The sequence below is a fragment of the Leptopilina boulardi genome, unplaced genomic scaffold, assembly GCF_019393585.1.
Source record: "Leptopilina boulardi isolate dan_hultmark-lab unplaced genomic scaffold, ZJU_Lbou_2.1 LbouV2_112, whole genome shotgun sequence".
In the NCBI taxonomy this organism is placed as follows: domain Eukaryota; kingdom Metazoa; phylum Arthropoda; class Insecta; order Hymenoptera; family Figitidae; genus Leptopilina; species Leptopilina boulardi.
In genome coordinates this window covers 3,141,104-3,164,932 of record NW_026137655.1, presented here as the reverse complement: position 1 = coordinate 3,164,932, position 23,829 = coordinate 3,141,104, and the positions used below count along the sequence as shown (strand labels likewise).

General features: G+C 27.1%; 1 protein-coding gene and 1 long non-coding RNA gene across 3 annotated transcripts in view; one reads left to right on the top strand and one right to left on the bottom strand.

Moving 5' to 3' along the window:
* The window catches only part of LOC127281189 (rhotekin-like), a 35,871-nt gene that overhangs the window by 11,549 nt on the left and 493 nt on the right, over positions 1-23,829 (bottom strand). The window contains exon 2 of one of the 2 annotated variants that reach the window (XM_051304790.1): positions 17,821-18,849. In XM_051304790.1, coding sequence (XP_051160747.1) covers positions 17,821-18,669 — 849 coding nt within the window. In that variant the 5' untranslated portion in view covers positions 18,670-18,849. Of the gene's footprint in view, positions 1-3,358; positions 3,867-17,820; positions 18,850-23,829 lie in introns of those variants that run through there. The other variant, XM_051304798.1, reaches the window with a different exon arrangement.
* On the top strand, positions 9,161-9,787 carry LOC127281224 (uncharacterized). Its single transcript, XR_007842937.1, has 2 exons — positions 9,161-9,384; positions 9,609-9,787. It is a non-coding gene; the product is annotated as an uncharacterized LOC127281224 (long non-coding RNA).

The following is a 23,829-nucleotide window of genomic DNA, read 5'->3' as shown; positions in this document are numbered from 1 at the left end:
CGGATACAAAGTTGACTCCTGACCACCGGTAAACGAGTCTTAATGAATCATATCGTGCGCCAGAGTCTAAGCAGTAGGATGCTACAATTACGACATATACCGTATGGTTGCTGCGCTCATAAATAAATAATTCAACCCCATCAGCGGTATTATTAGACCGAGAAGCGCAAATCCGCATTTTATCGATACGATTTATTGCAATGGGCGTAATGAACGTGTCACTATATGATCTTATGATCTAGTGCGCTTACGTTTATGATTTATATTATAGGGATATTTGCATATAAGGCCCTTCTGAACATACCAAACTAAAATCAATTTTTTCCTAACGACGGAAGGTACAAAATATTAATTTTCTATATAAAAACCTAAGCTTCAAAAAAAATTCTTTTAATTTAAAAAATTATGTTTACTTCAAGTAAATTATTATTTAGTCTAAAGAAGCAGTTTCTTTAATTCAAAGAAGTATATTTCTTTGACCCAAAAAAATCATTTCTTTGATTTAAGAAAAAAAATTCTTTCATCTAAAGAAATATTTTTTTTCATAGTAAAATCGGAACCGATATTTAAAATGAAACACGAATTCAAAAATATGAGTTTCAGTGATCCGACACTTAGGTACATCGGGGCATTTCCGACAATTTATTTTTGACGATAAATGCCCGACATCCTCTTTCTTTTTTTAAAGATAGAAACTCACGCTTCGAAAATAGTGCCGTGTGTCTCATCGTTTGCGGCGCAATCATATCTTTTCGGAGGGTGATTATATGAACTCTCCAAAATAAGTTCACATCTTTCCGAGAAAGAGCTGCATTAATTTTTTTACATATGGCTTTATGAAATTTTAAATGAAAATTAAAAAAAGGAAAAGGGTATATGAAAATGATCCATTTCCTTTTACAATTTGAAATATAATAATAATTATTTTTTTGAAACAGAGAAAGAGTGATCTAATTTTAATAATCTGTTTTTAAGAGGTAATTATTATGAGTAATTAGAGATATTATAAAAAAATTGAATTTTCTATTCAAAATGTATTTGAATTAAATAAAAATAAATAAAATATATTTGAAAAAAAATATTTGGAGACAAAATAATATTATTTTTTTTCTCAGGGTTCACAGATGTTACAGGAAGATGCTGGTCATCTTTCAATTTTAGGAAAAAAGGAAGTCCACCCCACAAAAAAGAATCTAATTTCCCGAAAATGAAAACATTTCCTTTTTGCCCTTTAAAATATATAATAGTCTAAAAAACATGACCTTATAAAGAAAAAAAATTGTAAAATATTAATAAAATTGTATGAAATGACATATTTTATATACATATAATATTACATCAGGCATATAAAACATTTTTTCATTCATAAAAATTTTATTAAGGTAATTCACCTACAGGAATGACACAATTTATATTTTTATAAAAGCAGGTTGGTCAAGATAATAATAATATTCAACAATATGGTTTTTCAATGGTCGATCAACCGGTTCGCCCCCACAATATCAGAAACTCTCTTATAAAGATTACGCTATTTGTATAATAATAAACGCGTGATATATTAAAAGCGTTTTTTGAAAAAATTAATACCAAAATACAGAAAAGTTTTTTCTTCAAAATTTTAAATAAAAAAAAAAAGAGAATATATTAATTTTCAAAGGGAAATACAATCAAAACCCTTCGGCTAAGTAGAAATGCAGCTAAATGAAAAATAGTTCAAATAAAAATTTTAATAATTCGGTAAAATAAAATTCAGCTCAGAATTGAGAATTTGAAAAAAAACCTAATTACCTAAATTGTTAGTAGAACAGCTCATAAATTTTTTATAGCCGCAGCAAAAAGAGAGTGATAAGAAAAAATGAAAATTTACATGTTCCAATATATATATAAGGCAAATACGTGTTGGCGAACGCGTATAGAATAAATTACCGAAGGAAATTTAACTTGTTGCTGAGCGTGTGTAATAACCTCGTATGTCGCAATAGTTCACAATAGTGCCAATCACAAGGAGTTTCTTAATTAGATCAATTAATCAGCAACTATCGAGAAAGAGACATTATAAACGCTAACATGAAATGATTAATCGTGAATAATAAACGTTAACTCTTCTCTAAACAAACTATTTCTTTTTGCATAAAATTAAAAAAATCCATCCAGTAGCATGTAAAAATAAGAATCATAATAATTGAAAAAGGGTTAATGATAAGAGCGAAATAAATATTTTATTGAGAACCTCTGCTGAATAACACGTGTGTGGTCCGTTCAAGGTTTGTCCCTCAGTCTAAAGTCAAGAGAGTTACGGCAAAAATTTTTATAACTTTATTTTCAATCGTTAAATCTAATTTTCAAAATAAAATTCTTTGTTTAAAAAATTTTTTTTTTGCTTTTCATCATAGAAAACTAGACCTCTCCTCCTTATATCTAAAGTACTGTACCTTCTGATCTAAAAGGTTTACGGCAATTCCGTTTCTGCGCAAAGAAAAGCAATTTCATGCAATGGGGGGTCTCTCTATCAGGGAAAAAGTATACCGCCTCTCAGACAAGCTGGGGTTGATTACAGGTGAGGATGAGCCGAGAGCTCATGAAATGGATTCAAAGCCCCAGGACACGAGAGACCTGTTTTTTTTCACAATCTAATCGAATCAAAAGAGCGGCAACTTGTCTATAAATTATGATTTTTTTTTCACGAAATATATAAAACGTCATTATTGTCACATCGAGTTTATTGTAAAAAAAAAAATTTCGCAAAAAAAAAAATAAATAAACCATAATTTTTTAAGTGCTATTTTTTCTCTCTAAAGAGTTCTAGAAATATACATAAAAGTCAAAGGCACTGAGTCAGAGAAAAATAAGGAGTGTCGCAAATATTAATGGACAGTCGAGAAGCGTGAGCCGCAACATTAATGAAGCATCACTGATCTTTCATTACTTCAAGAGGACATTTTTTTCATAAAAAAAAAGTTTTAAATTTAAAGAAAATTAATAAAAATATTCTTTTAGAAAAAATTCTGTAGCAGAAAATGTCTAAAAACAAAATTAAAATTTTTTAATCGGATTCTTAATCTGTTTACATTTTCTTAACAATTTTAATTAATTTTCAGTTATAAAAATAATTTAAATTTAGTAATGGGATATACTATGTTAAGGTAAATGATAAATGAGTGTAAGATGTTGCACGTGGACAAACAAGAAACTTGTCTCTCTCGAGGGACTTTCCGCTATGAGCAACAGAACCTTCCTCATACCCTCAGGTCACAAGAGTTGAATATATAAATTATTGCATACACATATTATTGGTGCAAAAAAAGTCCCTCTTTTTTTTGAACATAAAAAAAATACATTCTCGCGGAGATTATCGTACCTTTAAATTATGGGCGATTTGTCGAATATAGTAAAAATCCAAATCCTGTAAAATCTCAATTTTTCCAGGTGAATGACCACCAACAGAGGATGTAGGACTATCTCCACTACTAAGACGATGTTTTATAGTTGAGGACGATTTTTTCGTATCCCTGAGGCTCAAAGCTGCCAAGGGCGGAAAACAAGAATCCATTTTGGTTTTCTTTTTTTTTGTTTTCGAATTCTTCGAATTTATTTCAATTTCATTTTCCAGAAACACTAATGTTATTCCATATATTGAATAAAAGAAACATCACTTTCTGTCTATTTGATGGAATCGATAAAAATGTTTAAATTCTCAATTGAGAAAATAATGGAGAAAAAAATGTGTGTACAATGAGTGAAAACAAACACGCGGTCAAAAGCGCACTTCTCGCGCAGCTTCAGAGTTTGCAGCCGGCGAATATATCGTCGCCAAAACTCTTAAGCTTCTTTTTTTTGTGAGAGAGAAAATGTCACAAAGAGTCACTTTTGGAGGAAAAAAAAAATCTCACATTTCCATCTTTACAATAAAAAAGATTTCTTTGTTCTGAAAATCTTTCATTTTCAATTTTTTTTACTTTTAATAAAACGGTCCATTGTCTCTAAAAAAAATTTCTTGGTAATTGAAACATATTTTTTTGAATTTGAAAAATATATTTAAACGAATACACCTGTAGAGAACACAAACTCGGTTTATCTCGTTTGTAATCGGTCACTCTCGGTTATATGATTTATCACTCGTGTAACTTCGGTTCCTTTCGTTCTGATCAAATGCGCGATGAAAAGTGGGAAATGAATTAAGAGGCAAAGTGGGAGAAGTGGCGGAAGGTCATGGGTCACTTAAAAGCGAGCTTAAAAGTGTAAAATTCTCGCAGCATCTTTACGCGGTCCAACTTGTTTTTTTTTTTTCTTTCAAAGAGCGAGTAGCGACGACGCTCTCTCGGTCGCGAACAAACTCTGAATGACGCCTGATCACCGGATAGTGCTTCTTGTTCTCTCTCGTCTCTATATGAGGAGTCTATATGGCTATGGGGCTCGTCCCTTGTCAGAGAAAGAGAGAAAGATTTGAAAACAAAAAAAAAGGGAGAAAAAGAGACAGATTTTGAAAAAAAGGAGATAGATAAAGAAAGAGAGGAAGTATATTAAAAGGCTAAATATAAAGACATATACAGAGAGAGAAAGAGAATTTGAGAGCCAAGGGTTTTTAAAGGGGCGTGGAGAATATATATGCCAAAATGAAAGAGTGAACACGAACAAATGTAGAATATAAGCACGTGCGTGTTTCACAAAGAGAACCAGTCGAACAACCCGGATAACCACTAATAATCACCCTTCCCACAGAAAAGAGAGAGAGAAAACCATTCGGGTTATTTCCCTCCGTTATACACGATTTCCTCATTTTATTGGACTTTGTCAGATTTTCATTATCCACTTAATGATAAACTCATGCTCTGAATATTGATTGGTTCTAATTTGATTTAATAATCCATTTTTTTTTTATCTGAATTAAAAAAATAAAATTTCGCACGGAAAAGACAAATAAAAATTTTGAATGGAAAACTAGGAATTCCCAAAACAAATCCCGTGCAGAAATTTTGCCAGGGCCCAGATCGGGGCCGAATCAGGCTGCCCTATTAGGGAATGAAACGCCACACCTGATCAGGCCCAAATCAGGGCAACCAGAAAATGGTGATTTCCCAATCAGGACCACATATCAGGCGTGGGGTTTCATTCCCTAATTGGGCAGTCTGATCCGGTCCCCACCCGGGTAGAAATTTTGTCATGGTCCAAACCTGGGCCAAATATGGCAATTTCTACACGAGTATCTAGGCCCTGGCAAAATTTCTACTAGGGCCCTGGTAGGACAATTTCTACACGGGTGTATATAAAATCCCACTTGCAAGGACCATGAATTCTCTCGTATGAAAACATGTTTCGAGGGAGAGAGAGAGAGAGAGAAAGAAAAGGTGAAAAAAATTAGCTAGAAAACGCTGGGTCGAACGCGAACAACAGGGCACCGCGCAAAACGGGTTAAACAAGATTCTATTCTCTTTATTATTCTCCTCGCTTTCTCATAGAATTCACACATATAACACAATATGCTACGTCAACCTGAGAACTGAGAAAAAAAAGTGTTATACCCTTTTTTTCATGCATTTAGAAAAATCTTAATTTTCACATGTTTTTCTTTTATTTTTTTTTATCTATATAAAATTATAAACACCTTCCCTGAAAAATATATTTTAATTAAAATTTTGTTAAACACTTATTTTTGTTAATATATATAATTCCAAGAATAACGATTATTATTTATAAATGACGAACGTGCGCGCAATGTATTCTCTTATTTTTGCACCATTATACATAAGCACGCATTTTACTTTTCACTAATCATTTAAAAGATTAGTTGGAATCACTCAAATGGTAATAAGATAAATAATGTTTTACTTCAAAGAACTGATTGTGCTATAGAATTTTCCTGAGCGAAATATATTATATTTGGCGCAAAGTGAAATAATAATAGTTGTTCTACTATATAATAAAGTGTCATTTTAATTAATTAGTTTCACACTTTTTATTGACAAATATTAATTATTGTTCCTTAGAAAAATTTTCTATTACATTATTTAATAGAGGAAAATAGTTTTTCAAAAAAAAATTAAACATAAATATTTTACTGTATGTAATTTTCACTATACAAATTTCGTCGAACATATGGTTTAAAAGCATCATTTCACCTTTCACAGTTTGCTCTAGTGCGAAGGGTAATCTGTTTGCAGCAGGATATAATTCATTCATTTTTCGAAGGGGGCAGTGTCCTTTCAAACTGGTTCCAATCTGTTATATGTCTCTCTTTCTCTCTCTCACTCTCTTTCGATCAAAATTATTAAGTATAAAATCCTCAATAATAATTTTTTTTCCAGACATTTCAAATTCGCGAGGTAAAATTAATTTTTATAAAAGACGTGCGCGAGAATTACACTGGCTTCGATTTTTATCATTTTGTTTACATTTTATTGTGTATGAGTTATATGTTTAATAATAAAAAAAAATTTCTACAACATGCATACGAAATCATAAATCTCTCGTCAAAAGTTTACAGCTTCGTAAATATATCTCATATACGATTCAATTGCACAAACTATAAAAAAATTTTTAATTTTAATATTTATAACATTTTAAATTTTAAATTTATGACTATTTAAATTTTCAATGTAAATTGAATAATTAATAATTAATAATTATTAAATATTAATTAAAATAATTTTTTAACTTTCAATATTAATATCAGTGAACTTAAAAAATGTATGTAAATATAAACTTGCTATACATATATTGATATTGTAAAATTATGTCTATTGTTAACAAGTGCATTTATCTTGCAAAAATATATGATTGAAAATTTGTAATATAAACACATCTACTCCGCGAGAGAGTGGGCGAGGCTTTACCGGAAGAGGAGAAACGTCATAATGAGGTCATAAAACATAGAAAAAATTAATACCAACTCTCAACGTTAATGGCATCTCAACTTTATTAATTTTCTACTTGTCATATAAATAATATGATTCTTTTTATTATATATATACACACACTTTAATGTTCACTAAGCCATTAAAATATACTGAAATAACTTTTAAATTATTATTATTATATAAAATAAAAATTAATAAAATAAAAACAACATAAATAATTGTAAAAAAAATAAATGTATTTGACTGTAAATTCAACAAATGAGAGCAATTTGTTTATTTCGTGGTATTATAAGAAAGAATCATAATAGTTGATGAGTGTCAACTGATGCATCGACCGCGAGCTCGAAAAATTCTCTTACTCTTAATTAAAACGATTACATTCCTCATTTATATACTTGGAAACACCTGGGAATAATTCCGAGAATCTATAAGAATGTATATATGTGAACATGCAATGTATTTATGCAGATTTATGTATAGCTGCATTAAATGCGAAAAAACACTTACAAATATATTGTACAATTGTCCAATATAGCATTTGTATTCATATCTCACTTATTTAAAATGTGCGTGACTACAGCACGTGCTTGCATAGAGAAATCAGTCTTTAAAAAAAAAATTTCTTTTTTACAAAAATCTTTTATTTACAAATAATATAAGTAATCAACTTAAAAATTAATTTCTTATATTTTTTTTATAAAAAAAAATTGTAAAAATCAAATCGAAGATTTTGTGTAATAATTATAAAATAGCTAATTCGTAAATCTAGATGAAACTGGTATCTAATTTTGTGGTCTCTATTCTTACTTTTAAACAGGAAATTTACATTATCTAGCGTTTCCGTAGTAATTTTATTTTGCGAGTGATCTAATGTTTCATCAAGCATACATTTCTCTACTTAGCCGTTATACTGTTAGAAGGTTCTTTCAATTTTTCATTTTCAATAGACAAATATTAATAAGATAATAAAAAATATATAACTCATGTATTATATGGGATTTAGAGTCTGATGTATAATAAAAAACTTTTCATCTAATGGAACATTATTTCCGCAAAAAAAATGTTGAAGTTTTTTTTTAAGGGACACGAAGAAAAATAATTTGAAAAAAGGGGAAAAAACATAAAGGTAAAGTTATAAAATCGTCAAAGAGCATACGTCTCAAGTGGTGTCTACAGTTTTTCAAACAAAAGTGTCTGCTGCCTCTGGTGATGAACACGATTTTAATTGCAAAAAAAAAAATTTCAAGTTCTTTAATATTCAAGGTATATTTTCATCGAAAAATAGGCGTTTTTATATTTAACAAAAATCAACAAAAATATTTATTAAAAATTAACTTAAATATATAATAATTATAATTATTATTATATATTATAATTATAATACTATTAAGATCACGATTATTTAATATTCAATTTTAAAAATGTGCTTCGTCAAATATAATATTCTCCCTATAAATAATAAATTATTATTTTTTTAATTATAAAAAAATAAATTTTAATCAAATGATAATTTGCCCACATGTTTAGTTTCTAGTCTCACCGCACCTTTTACTATTTAAGGGTAATACAGAAATTTAAGAAGATAACACAGTTTTCTACTCTTTACCCAGTCGGTAAAATGAATCACACTTACTACCCGTTTTTCAGAGCCGCTGATTACGAATTCGATATTTTATTTTCATTTCAAAAAATTTCAATTCTAGCCTATAGCTTGAAATACTATGAAACACTAATAAATCTTAAAATAGGAATTAATTTCTTAAATTGAGAAATAATTCCTTAACTGATTGGATAGAAATAAAAGAATAGGTAAACTTTATTATTTCATAGGACCATAGAAATGTAATAGAAGAGTTTTCAAATAGTTAGTAAGAAAATCATTTTTATAATTAACTTTGCACTAAGAATCCTAGAATTTTTCGAATAACCCAGTTCTACTTCGTTAGAGTTATAAGCTAATTTTTCCAGACGTAAGTTTTTAATTTATTAATAAAAAAAAATTAAAAAGTCTAAAATATTACATAAAAATTTATATTAAAATTCATGAAGATAAAATAATTTACTTCAACGCAGACTTGACCTTAGAATAATTCCTCATCAGGAAAACCAAAAAAATTCCCCTTTGATATATTAATTTTTAAATTATATTTTATTTTTTATTCTTTACAAAAGATTTGTAATAACATTGTATATAATTTGTCAAGTGTTTAATTAAGTCACGTTTCTCATTCATTATTCGCGATTTAAAGATCAAACACAATTTTTAAAAATAGAAGTCTTTTGAATAAAAAAAAAATGTTTTTTTTAATTGTTAAGTAAATCACCTCTGTATATATTATTCATTTTTTTGATGACAATCATTATTCTTATCTAAATACGATTAATTTAAAACAATCAAGGTGGATACATTTGTCTTCAGTTTAATAAAAGTAATTGTCAAGTGCTGACACGTTTTATATATTCTTGAGCTGTTAAGTCATTTTGAAGAAATTAATTTCTTTTTATATTGTGTGCTTCAAATTTAAAAGAGGTAAGACAATTTCTTTACATTGATTTAATGACACGAATAAAATTTACTTTTAATTAACTTCAAAGAGGAATTTTTTATTTCTCACTATGTAAATCTTTACCTATCTTATCTGATCAATTATGATCAATGAATATTGTTTCATTATTGTCAGTTAATTACTGTTTTTCTATTTATTACCGTTTTTTATATTTCTTCGATTAAAAATAATTTATATCAATTTTTAGGAAACATGCGTTTTGTAATTTCGCTTTTGGTAATGGTATTTTCCATTGTAATGATCAAAGGAATGTGTCCATGTCCAAGAAATTACGAACCTATTTGCGTCAGTGATGGAAACAAATTCTCCAAATACAACAACAGATGCCTATTAAATTGTGCCGTAAGAGAAGGAGAATTTCTAGGTTTTTATCAATATTTATATATTACTAACAGATAAAATATTCATATTTTTATAATTACAAAATTTTTCTCACTCTAAAATTCTTTAGTTAAACAAAAATTTATCTTTTATTCAAATAAATATTTTTTTTCAATATCAAAAATATACATTTTTGAATCAAAAAAAGTTGCGTCAATTTGTTTGTCTATTATCATGTCGCATCATTCAATCAAAAATTTTAATCTCATTTTATGAATCAAACAAAACAATATCAATCATTGTCAAATAATGATAAAATCAATACTTTTTTCCGGATTTTCATTTTTCATAAAAACTTTCTTAGATAAAAAAAAATTAATTACTTGTTTATATCCTTTTTCAGGTAAAATAATAAAAGAAGTCAATCCTAAATATTGCGTAGATTATGCACGTTACCAAGATGGCTATGATTATACATTATATTATAAATAGTAATTGAAATAATTAATATTCATTTAATTATAAATATTTGTAAAATTAAATATATATGTAAGAATTACTTGACTATATATTATAAAATAAATATATTTATATTTGTATCAAATAATTATGGTTTCAAATAGTTTTTTGGATTCAAAATAAAAATTATTTGGTTCAAGTATAAATATTTATTTGAACAAAATAAATTGTCTTTATAATGTTATAGTAAAGTATCTACAATATTATATACAACTAGAAAAAAGTTTTTGTTGTTTCCAACAACATTTTTATATAACAGATAAAGTTTTATTAAAAAAACAAATTTCTTTACATCAAAGAAATAAATCTTTTCTTTAAAGAATCAAAAACTTTTTTCTTATCGAAATCTGATAGAAATTTTGTTGATTAAATGATTTATAGTAAATCAAATGTAATAATAAATAAATCATATAAATAATTTTTTTTTTTTTTGACAAAATATCATTGATATTCCTATAAATGTGTGTTATATTAATATAAAACGATAGTCATCACGTCATCAAGATATATAATCAAACTACAATAATCGCTTATGTTCCGCAGTTAACAATTTCAGGAATGCAACATAATACCGTTGTTGCAATTGAGTGCGTTGTAACTTTTTCGCAGTATATATATGCAATGTCCATATACTTGCGCCCAGTGATTTATCTAACGGTGTAAAATAACTTTTTAAAAGAGAGAAAATTACAAAATTTTTCTATAAAATATATCGAGGACTAATTTTCAATTATTAGATGAAAATAAGAGATAAAATCGCTTCACGATTATTGCAATTGAAAATATAAATCCCTATACCATAACAGAAATTGATTAATACGATAAAAAAGGGCTGAGCAATAACCTATATAAAAAAATTTTCTAATAAAAGAAGAAAATATTTTAAATTTTTATTTATTGGTAATACTATTTGTAAATTTAGTTTAATCTTTTTTTCTTGTAAAAAAGCATACTATCCTGAATACATTGAAAATTTGAAAAAGAGAATATTTCGAGAAAAAAAAAATTATTGGAGAAAAAGATTTTAATTTTTCAAGTGAGAGTGTCATCTGTCTACGGTAATTAAACGAGAGTAAAGAGAATCGGATCGACTGGTCGATGGCCTTGGGCAACCTTGCATACTATACGGAGCTTCTTGGATCACAGCACTTGATCGTTAACTGCTTCAATCGACTTTCCAAGATCGCGACACTAAATTTATGGGAACACTTGTGTACTATAGTACTGACCTTGAATTACCAAGCAGCATCATTGAAAAAAATCTTAAGCCCTTTATACACTCCATATATTTACTAACACGATTAATATACTTTTTCTTTTTTTAATTATATACTCCACGTGTCATCTCAGGATACAACTCTTAAAGCAAATTTCATATCTTCAACACTAATTATATATACACTTCTAGAAAATTTTATTCGATATATAATTAAACTTATGTACCTGTAATTGAGATACTTTGTATATATAATGACTAAAAAAATTTTCAAATACACGAATTCCAATTAACATAATGTATTAATTAACTATAAATAATCAACTAATTATACCAATATTCCTATACCATTTTTCCAGAAAAATAATTCTTTTAATTAAAAATATATATATAATTTAAATATTTACAGATCATAAACGGAGAATAATTAAATTAATTAATTAAAGTATTTAATTTACAAGAGCAAAATTTTCGTATCCCGTTACGATAAATTTTAAACGTGTCATTTGTTACTTGTGTATGAACGTCTACGTTAATATACAGTGAAAATCATCTTGCGAAACGAATTGCAAATTGTCTGTATGAGCATAATGTGTAATCAACATTTGTGGCTTCAATTAAGTCGACAGGTTGATATTTTATCCCAACTAACCAATATATAATTATTATTATTTATTGCCTTTTTTATTCAACTTTCTTAAACAATGAATTAATTTTTTTTAATCGTTTATTTTAATAAAACATTAGTGAAACCTGGTTAAGTGATATCAATAGACGTCTCACTTAAGGAGGTTTCAGTGTATTATTATTATTATTTACTCTCAATTTTTTTCATTTTTGTGTTTAAAAAAATTTTTTTAGACTTTATAAACAACCTACAAATCTTTTCTTTATTTGTTACGTGATGTACATTCTCAACGTAACAAATATGTATTTTTAAAGTGATTTTTTTTGGGAATAGAAAATTTGCTATTAAACATATGTAAAGAGATTTTTTTAACGGTCGATGTTAAAAGTTATATTTTCATTTCCATAACACGTTATTGGCGAGTGATTACTATCTTTGAATAAACATTGACACGCATTGTGTGCATACGGAGGCGTCAATATATACTCGCGAAAATGGTAATCAAACGCATCTGCCGCGCCCACGGATTTTCACACACACATTTTTCCCGTCCCTTGATTGTTAAATCTGATAATAGAGGTGGTTAGAGTAGCCATTTATTTAAAAAAAAGAATCCCTTGACATCCGGTGTAAAATTAAATTTTAATTGCCACATAATTAAAAAAAAATTCAAATCTTATTTTTATAATTAAAATATATAAAATTGAAAATAGCAATTCAATTTTTATATCATTTGCTTTATTTATATTATATTATAAAATTTTTTTTTAAATGTTAAAAATGCAAATTGAATTCTGAATCGTATTATGTATTATAGTTTTTTGTAGGTTTACGATCGTATTTTTCACGCGACAAACGATAAGTCAATTAAGTTACTGAAGTCAATTTTACAGAAAGAAAGTGGGTTTACAAGTTTTCGTTATGGCTTGTTATCGTGATATAGTTGGTCGTATTATTCCTGCGCGCATATTTTACTAATCATATACATATATGTGTTACGCGGGTAATTATTGTAACACAAAACTATAATCGTCATTTCTCGTTCCTTTTACTTTTTTTAAGTCAAATTGTTTTACGAAACAATTGAAAAAACAGTTTTAATTCTTTTCGTTTCTAAACCAGAGTACCAATTATCTTATTTTTACCAACCAATTCAATTGGAAAAAAATGGAATTTTTATAGGAAATGAAATCAATTTTTGTTGCATTTAAATAATAGAGTATAAATTTTATGAGGCATGTTATTAATTCTATGTACTAAATTTAACTCATTTTTTACCATTGCTTGAAACTACAATTAATTAAAAACTATATTATTTGTAATCTAATTCTTTTATACAGTGGAAAACCTTTGTAAATTGAACTATATAGGTTCAACTGTATTAAAATTTTCCAATTTCACCAAAAACATATCCTATTTTTTCCTCGTTTACTTATGTCACTGTTTCTTCGTTTCTCAATATATATAAAGTACATGAACCACATTCCTGCATCGGAAACAAATGCTGAAAATTGACCATTTAAACGAGCTCAAAACAAAAAGTTGTCTGCGAATATAAGCTGACCGGAATACTTTCGCGTTTTAAAGTACCACCTATAAGGTTTAAACTTCAAGTATACAAGTTCTTTTGGTATTTCCTCTAATGTATAAATATACATATATACATATATATAAGATTGAACAAGAGCTTTTCAGATATAAAGGAGGAAGAAATTTATATTCAATAGACAAGAAGAAAGTAAATAAATGGAAAATATCCTTTTTATACATAAGAGTCTCGAAACAATATGTGCCACGTAATATTAAAATTTCCACTAATTATATTTAAATATCTATCATAGAAGTGAAATTTATCATAAATGGGAACTCACGTTTGCAACTATATTCAAATTGGGTATAAGTCAAATTATCAGCATTATTTCAAATCTGAAAATCACTACTGAATGATTTTGCATGAGAAAGCATTTGAAATAGAATAGAAAATCTTTTGCCCCGTCAATATAGTTAGAAAGTTAAATATATACTAATTTAAAAAAAAAAACCCTAAATGATTTTTTATTCATGAGAAAAAAAAAAATATATTTATTTACGTAATTTACTGTCTATATATGTATCAAGATATGCAAATATACAGAGCTTTAAAACACGTGCAAAACCCATAATACCGCAGGTGTGTAAAATGCTATATTTGCGCAAATTTATTTATATCGATGATAAAAGTAGAAATAAATCGACAAATAATAAAAATTAAATTTTAAATATAAAATTACTGTTTGTATTAACGATAATTTTATTAAATATTAACTATTTTGCAACAAAATAAACAGATTTCGCAGAAGAAAATTATTTTTGATTGAAACATATTTTAAGGTGTGATTATTTTTAAAAATTTTATGCGTTGAAATATTTTTCTTCGCATTCAATTTTTTTTATACTTGGAATACTTTCAAGGACTTTGCAACTAAAAGATTAATGAAAGAGCAATAAAAAAAAACGTAATTTCACACATTTTACTACTTTCGCAAAGAGTGTGTCAGAAGATTTTGAGAACGCCTATTATTCGCACCGGTTTGTTGACCTTAAATCAACAAAATTCTACTCTAGCAGGTTCCGTTGAAGCGTAATAAAAAAAAAGCTGCATATATGCTGCAATTTGTTTGAGAAAAATTTATTTTTCTTTGACCCGCAGTTTGAACGATGTCTAGGTAGGAGAATTTTAATACTAGTCTAGTCATATTTGACACTATTTTTAGTTTATTGCTAAGCTATTATCCGCTCATAATCCACGGCTAAAAATATTATTTTATGGTAATTTCCAAGAATATCATTAACATACGAATAAAGAGAAAATAGGCAAAGTTGAAAAAAATTGCAGTAATACAAAAAAAAAGAAGGGAAAAAAAAATTATATTCTATTTTTAAGAATACCTCGAATAAAATTGTCTGTAAAGAATCAGGGACTGATATTTTGCTATATGAATTAGTTAAATTTTGGTAATTAATAAAAAATTTGTTTACTAATTCATTAGTAAAATTTAACTAATTCATGACAAATATTCAGTTAATGAAATATAGTTAAAATTTTTCACTAATTCAGATTTAGGGGAAAGGCATCTTTGGAAATATCTGGATTTGAAACTTTACGTATTTGCGGAATATTTGTGTTTAAAAACAAACGCTTCTCTTTGATCAATAGTTGTATGAGATTGCAGATGCCATTGAAGCATCATCACCTCTTGGTTCATATAGTATATACCTTTCCCCCGTGTATCGTGTAAGTGTCGAAACAGGTAGATGCTGATCTTCGCATTCGTAGAGAGCAAGTACCGCGGGGCATTAATGGAATTGCGAAATGAAATGTCAACCGAATATCTTGAGCCCTCTTGTTATTTGCCTCACTCGCCATTGGGTATAGAAAGTATACTTTGTTATTTGCAATAAGGTATTACCTTTAGCATTACATGCATCATGGTGCACTGCACAATGTCCCCAAGTTCTCATTATCTTCTGATTTATATATTTTTTTTTACAACAAAATGATTTATTAACATTTTTTTTTATTGAAATTTCACAAATAAAAATGAGAATTATGAAAATGGTAATGAAAATGATATTTGAATTTTATAACCTTGTGCTAATAAACAATTTCTTAATGATTAGACTTGTCATGTCTGTTTTGACGAATTTCTGTTTTAATATATATATTTGATCGAAAAACGACTTTTCACTTTCAATGAAGAAACCGGTTGATTACGGAAGTGCTTTCTTCTCTAGCTCCAGGGGATAAACTGCGGGGACTCTTGTGAGCAAACTTGTGTCAATCTTTTTTTTTCGATAATTTCCTTTTTGAAGTATTACGTGAATTATTATGTAAAACAATAATATGTTATGAGAAAAAAAAAATGTGAAAGTATTTAAAATACTTTTTGCGAAAATATGTCAATAATTTGAAGTTTTCTTTGATACAGTGAAAAATGCCGCCATTTTTGAACAATTTATATAGTTGTAGATAACAATAAATGCTGTGAGTTTTAATATAACTCAACAATGAAAGATGTTATAATATTTACTTAATGGTAGTTTCAAACAAAAAAAAAAATTGTTTTGGCAAAAGAATTTTGTTAACTGGAATTTTTTTTAATCCTCTTTTTTTTAATCCAAAACAAAAAATATGAATATTTTAATATGTGTGGAATCGAGATGATTGAGATTTAAAGTTTAAAAGCATAATCTTTCACCTTTAAAGTTCTACACTGTCTATTTTGTACATATACGTGGATATAGAATTCCCGCGCGAATGGGAGCGGTAAAATAATGTAAATCGATTTTACATCGCGGAGATATAAAACTAATAATTAATTTGTAATCAATTATCTAATTTAGAAATTACACTAAATTAGACATTGAAAACACGATTAAATTTACATAAGCAACGTTTGCGTGTAAATTCCCCGGGGAATTTAAAAAAAAATTTATATATATATTGCACAACAAATAATATGCATAGTAATCAGATTCACTGACCAGTATATTTCGACAATGATATTCACGAAATATATAATATTATATTATAATAAATTACTAAATAACTGAATAATAATAAGATAATAATAATAATAATAATAATAATAATAATAATAATAATTAATAATAAAATAATAATAATAATAATATAAATTGTAACCATGACCAATAAAGTTTGAAAATTTGATTGGAATATGATTATATATGAGTTGCGCGAGGATAAAATGCGCTCTGAATGAAAATAACACGCCCGTGAATAAATGAATCGATTTCATTGAGGAAAGGATTCATCTGTAATAAATATTACAGATTTATTGCGATTTGGCTATACATCAAGCGGTGATAACTCGACGATTATTTTACTCCTTTCATGTTTAGAATGTAATAATATACCGCACTGTCTGAGCCTGTTCTGTCTCTCGAAGGCTTTTCATTCCTTTTATTATATTATTTTACTTTTCTTTTATTTCTTCGTTTCTTTTCTTTTTTTTTGTCTCGAGCCGAGAGAACCTCGTTACGTGATATGGGTGCACGCACTTCGTAATGCTAATTCGCTCTCTTCTGAAAATTGCATGTTACATCGCGCGGTATTAACTTTCTTCGAAAAATTTGTTTCTTATAAAATTTTTTTTCCCCTTATCAAGATCAACGTTTAATGAATTATTTGGAATTGACTGTATTCACCTATTTTCCTATAAATTTAATAACCTATTTTTATATAGAAATCCAAAACAATTTTTTTTATTCGGAAAGCGAAAGTTAGAAATTCTTTTTTTTTTGGGGGAAAAGAAAATTAGAAATGTTTTTAATTTTTCCTGGATATGAAGCGATAAAATATATAATAAATGAATTGAGAATTATATGTATACTTCCTAGCATCATGTTCCGTGCGATATAAAAAATATATATTGATTGCTCGAGAAAGTATAATTTATACAAGTTAAATTATTGTATATATAGTTAGATAATTTCCACAATCATTAATAGCTTTTTTATTAACGGTGCATACTAACACGATTCAAATGATATCAATTCATTCATGTGGAGCGGATTTCACTAATAAAATGTCTTTAACCCAGATATGAATGAAAAATAAATGGGTTTTTAGGAGATGAATAATATGAATATTAATTAACTTGTAAATTACAAAATTACTAAACGACTTTTGAACTAATAATCAAAACAACTCACCCTATATCTGTTGAGTTTGTTATTCCTACGTACAATTGTTGATCCGGTAGAACAATTACTTTTTATAGAACTATCATCATCATGATTGATTTTATCTTGAATCAAATCACATTTCTCTCGGAGAATTATTGGTGATTTGGCGTCAAATTTTTCATTTATTATATTTTTCTTTCTTTCTGCATTGTCTACTTGATCATATTCACATGTCTTGTTAATCCAAGAATTATTATCATTGTTTGATTGTCTCTCAACTTTCTTGATATCAACGATTTCTCCATTACCATTTAAATTCTCAATGATTGGAGTGAGAGTTCTTAAAAAATTGTCATTTTTATTTAAACGACAATTTCCGAATTTATTATTATCATTATCATCATCATCATCATTTGAATCTTGCAAATTAACATTGATATTCTCCCCTTGAAGTTTAGCATTTCTCTCCAACATCTTTTCCTGAAGATTAAGAGCCAATTGCTTGATTCTCGGTGAGGCAAATACCGATTTTCGTGGTATTATATTTCCATGATTTTTCTGTAAAATAGGAGATGGCACTGATGGTTTTTCATAAATTATACCATTTTCCATTGGAAGATTTCCACCTCTGTTTGAGAAGGTCTTTTCCAGAGAATTGACATCACATTTATTCATTTCTTGACGAATTTGCTTTAATTTTGGCGAGACTGAATCAGATTTTCGATCTTTTTGAATGACATTCTGCCTCAACATACTTGGACGTCGAGAATTTCTTCTCTGCATCATTGGCGGTGAATAATCATCGTCATCAAAATATTCTTCATCTGGTGAAGTCTCCTCTTGCTCTTGAACCACATATAGTCGTATTTTGTACATTTTGTTTCACTTTTCTTGACTTGAAGATTATAATAATTCGGTATGATTAATCATAGAAAGTTGAGAGACTAATAAGATAGTAGAATTTAAATTATTCATTAATTTTTTTCAGATAATTGCAATTGTTCAATAGGGATGCGACCCTTTAGTAATTTTTGAAAAAACATTTTTTGTTGTTATCTGAAATATTATACACATTAAGAAATGTAGAAAAAACATTTAGACTGATATCAATCGAACAAATGGGAAAAAAACAAAATTTTTCTCAAATTAAAAGAGAAAATTTTTCCGTAATAAAAAGAAATATTTGCAAAACATCAGAATTGAGAAAGAACGATTTCTGAAACTATTATTATTATTACATAAAAAAAGTAACGATGTCCTTAGCTTTCTAATTGGATTCTTAAATATTATATGTATTCCAGAATGGTACTAAAATTCTTAAATAATTCCTAAACAATACTTAAGATAAATAATAAATATTATGATGAGCACCTTATAATGACATAACAACATGACAAATAGAATAATTAAATTAATTTGGAAACATTTTTCTGTATTTGAAAAATATTTAACACACCATGAAAAATTGAAATTAGGAAATACATAAATTGAAAAATGGGTTTTTAAATGTGATAAATACCATTCATATATGTACATAACTGCCTTTTAATCTTTGCTTGAGTGATTAGAAGATATTTACTATTATTATATGTGAGTAAAGTGTCTATAAAGGCACAAAAATAATATACACCCAAGCAAAATTCAAAGACAACCTTGGATTGATAAATGAGTTTCACAAGACGAAAGATTGAATGAATTCATGAAAAGAAAGGTTTTTATAACGTTCATATAGAATATATCCAAAGTATTTTCCTTACTGAGCGAAAAAAAATCGAAAAATTAAAAGAATAACGACAAGTATAGAATATTTATTATTCGTTTTAAATTTACTATGAAGTCAACACGTCATCTATAATTAATGTTTAAAACGTCTCTTTCATCTGATCTCGTTCTTGCATCGATAAAACTAGATCATGCGATGTGAATAATTAGCGCAATTTTATTGCACTCAATACCTTATATAATTAATAACAGAAATCTCGATAAATCGCATAAATTCTTCCTAAAATTTCTTTTTTTTCTTAATTCCCAAAGAAAAAAAAAGTATTCACATTTAATGGGTAAAAATATTGGCGGGAAAATGAGGCTAATCAAGAGAAATCTGAGTTTCTTTTCCAAAATTCTGAACATATTAAAATACAACCCAATTCATTTCAAGAATACAAATTGTTTAAACTTTCTTTGACAACGAGGGAGAGAGACATTGAACTACTGCCAGGAGGCGAAAAAAAAGTGAATCCTTCGTCACTTTTGCAACGTTCTCCTTTCCTTGAGGAGCACTGGAAATTAAATTGGAATGTATGTTATAACATATTCATTCTAGCCTTGGAAAGTATGCAAACGAGATATGTGAATGAAAAAAAATACTATATATAATTTAATCGAGTGCACCATTGTCACAAGTGATTAATTATGACACAATTACAAAACACTATTTGTAAATGTGCGATAACATTTAATTGTCATTTGACAGATTGAAATATTGCTCATTGACAGAAAACAAACAGGTTAACGTATTTAAATATTTTATAAAATATAATTCTGACACTAATAAAGATATATTAAAATACTGTCACTTTTTTTTAAATTACTTTTTTTAAACATTTTGAGTGTCAAGGAAAAATAGTAATTTTTTTGTCCATTACTTTCCGTTACAATAAATTACAATCAATAAAAAGAAGAGGGAATTTTTTTTTTGCAAATCAGAATAAGTGAACCGAAACCGTTAAAATTTGCATCTCCGTTTCTTCACAACGATTCGTAATATATTTCTTTTATTATAGATATCTAATTGTATATAAACGTGTGCACGTCACGCTAAGTGGACGTGTAATACTAATAAAAACAAATAAAAAGAAAGATGCCATAAAACAGGGTGTTTCAAAGGAAGACAAAAAAATTGAGATTACCTAGATATGAAATGAAACGTGTTTCTATTGACACGTTCACCTAGAATAAATTCCCTAAGGTCAAATTCTAAATCATTTTTATTTACTTGATTCAAGTTTATTGAAAACAAATTTTTCATAATTTTACATTTTAATATTGTTGGATCAATAAAAAAAAGTTTGATTAATCAAAATGTTGTCAATTGTTCTCAACATCAGTTTTACAAAAAAATCAATATCGATTTGCCCTTGTAAAAGTGAAATTTATTATAATTTTAAAAGTATTACAACAAACGACTTAATCATTTAAAAGTAAAATACGTATTATGAATAAATGTATAAAAAAAAGAATAAGAAGACAATGGAGGAATAGTGTCTAGTACAACCCACGTGTAAAACAAATGAGCGCGCAGGTGGTTCCTGCTGTATAAAAATATAAAATTTTTGCTTCCAAAAGACATGAGTAAAATGAAGAAATCATTGTCTATTGTCCGGTTTCACAATTTAAATAATATAATATAATTTGAAATCGGGAGCTATGTCATGTTAATTGCCATTGAAGTCTACAAATGTATGACTTTACAAGCATTGCAATTGTGAAAGTGAGAAAATATCGAGTATGTGTTGCGAATACCGCCGAGCAAAGCACGTGGCTATAACCTTATTAGACTGCCGGGCGTGACAAACATTCCACAAATATATATATATATATATATATATATATATATATATATATATATAAATTAATAATATCACAAAAAACTATTTTTCTATTTTGAAAACAAAACTTAATTTTTAAATTTAAAAATTATGCTCAATTTGGAGAATAGAGATGTTAATTTAAAAAATGAAATTAAAAACAACTTTCCTATGCAAATTTCTGATTTTGGTATATGAACAACAAAGATGTCTAAGTTACAAGTACTTTTAAAGCTAAACATTAAACAGTCTAAACCGTAAGTAAACTGCAGTTATTTCCTCGACCAATAAGGAAGCCCTATTCGCTAGGCAACCGCTACAATTTTTTTTTCAAGACCATATAACACCTCGATGATCTGCATTCTCTGTGCGTTTCTTTTTCTTTCACACGAAAATCCAGAAATTCCTCTCTTATCCTATTATTATTATATGCATTAAGAATATACATTTTCCCTGGTATTTACTCCTTTTTTGTATTATAAAAATTTTACTCAAGTTATTGATTTTGTTTGGTATATTGATTTTTAAAAAATGTATTAGTAGACAAATATTTGTTATTTAAAAATAAAATCTGCTACGTTTGGTGTGTATAGAAAAAAACTGTCCCCTTGAAATCAAGAGGATTTCCTACGATTTCTTTAGGGTTTCCATAATCGAATTTCAGAAGCCTTTCAATTCACATCGGTTTGAGTTTTGCATTCTGATCGCAATTCACCTTTATATGATAACTTAATTTCAATGAGCTAAGCAGGTCAAAAGCTTCAATTTAACAATTGATATTCAACACAGGTTTAAAAGCGAATGATAAAAATATATATTATTGATACTTATATTATAAATGAAACCTTCAAAATAATGAATTAAAATAAAATTAAATTAAAATACAAATTCAAAAAATAAAAATAAAAATAATTATAAATTAAAGAAATTTAGATAATTTTATAGTTTTACATCCACATGTAACGATCGAGACTCTTGTGAGCAAAATATCTCTCTTAATTGTAGTTTTAATTAAAATTGTCAAGCTGTAATAAAGACCTACAATGATGTATAATTGTCGGAAATTTTCTAATTCTATGTTAAATTTTAACCATTGAGCTATTTAATTGTATTATAATTGTTTTTATTAATACCGATAGACTTTTTTTATTTTCTCCAAATCTATAAATGAGAGAAAAGTGAGTCACTGTTACAAATTTCACTATTTGATTGATGATAATCACAGTAACTATTAACTAATTAATTATTGAATTATAAAATTATCATTCATAATTAATTACAATTTTTTTAATTACCTAAACTACATTATTAAATGTTAAACTTTCTTTAAATTTATAACTTGTATACTACTTTTTATATTTTTTAAAATAATTATTTTTCTTCAATTTATAATTATTTTTAATATTTTCAAGTTTCATAAATTTAATTTTTTAACGTATATAAAAAACGTGGATCTAGCTATGCAAATGAGAGATTATCAAATTTTTTTTTGTAATTTTTTATTTATTGTCGAATCATTCTTATTTTATTTTCTATTTCAAACAATGAAAGTTTAAAAAGTAAAATAATCTTTTCATTTCTAGAATCAAAATAAAGAAAAACTTTTTCTATACACGTGGCATTTGAACCTTCTAGTGTGAAAGAACAATAACTTCAAAAGGTCAACTTTGAAGCGATTTAGTGAAGACCGAGGAGAAGACTCAGAATTATGTAAATACATATTTTATATACAAAATATATTAAATAAAATTGTACATAAAGACAATTTTTTTCAATGTTTTTTCTATACCTAATTGACATATATTAAAAATACTATTAAAAAAAAAAAATTTAACTGTTTTTATAAACTAAATAATAGTTATTAATCCTAATTATCGAAATTTATGAATAGAGAATGATTTAATCAAAATGTCTGAATACATACAGTTGAGGAAACGCTCAGAAAAGAGCAATTTTCTGTCAATCTTTTTTTGCTTTCTCTCACCAGATTCTGATCATGACTACGAATTCTAAAATGAGGCTAGAATGCGAGTGAAACTAGAAAATTTCAATTTGCAGTTAATAGCTCTAATTGCAAATTGAAATTAAAGGACGATTCTCAAAGTTATATATCCAACTCTCACACATGCTATATATAAGTATATTATGGACATATAGTATATTCGAAAAGATAAACATGATTTATAGTATGAATAGTTTTCAAATTAGAAATAACCAATATATATATATAGAGAGAGAGAGAACCTCACACGGGACAATGAGAAATATAATCGAAAGAATAATTATAATCACCGCGTATAAAATCGTCCGAGCGCATTGAATAAAAGTAGGACGATTTTCATTGCACATCTCGAAACTTTCTGATTTATATTCTGAATTCTGATCATTCATCAAAAGTACTTTTCATTATTCAAAATCAACATAGACCTATCTTAAACTTTGTTCGTTC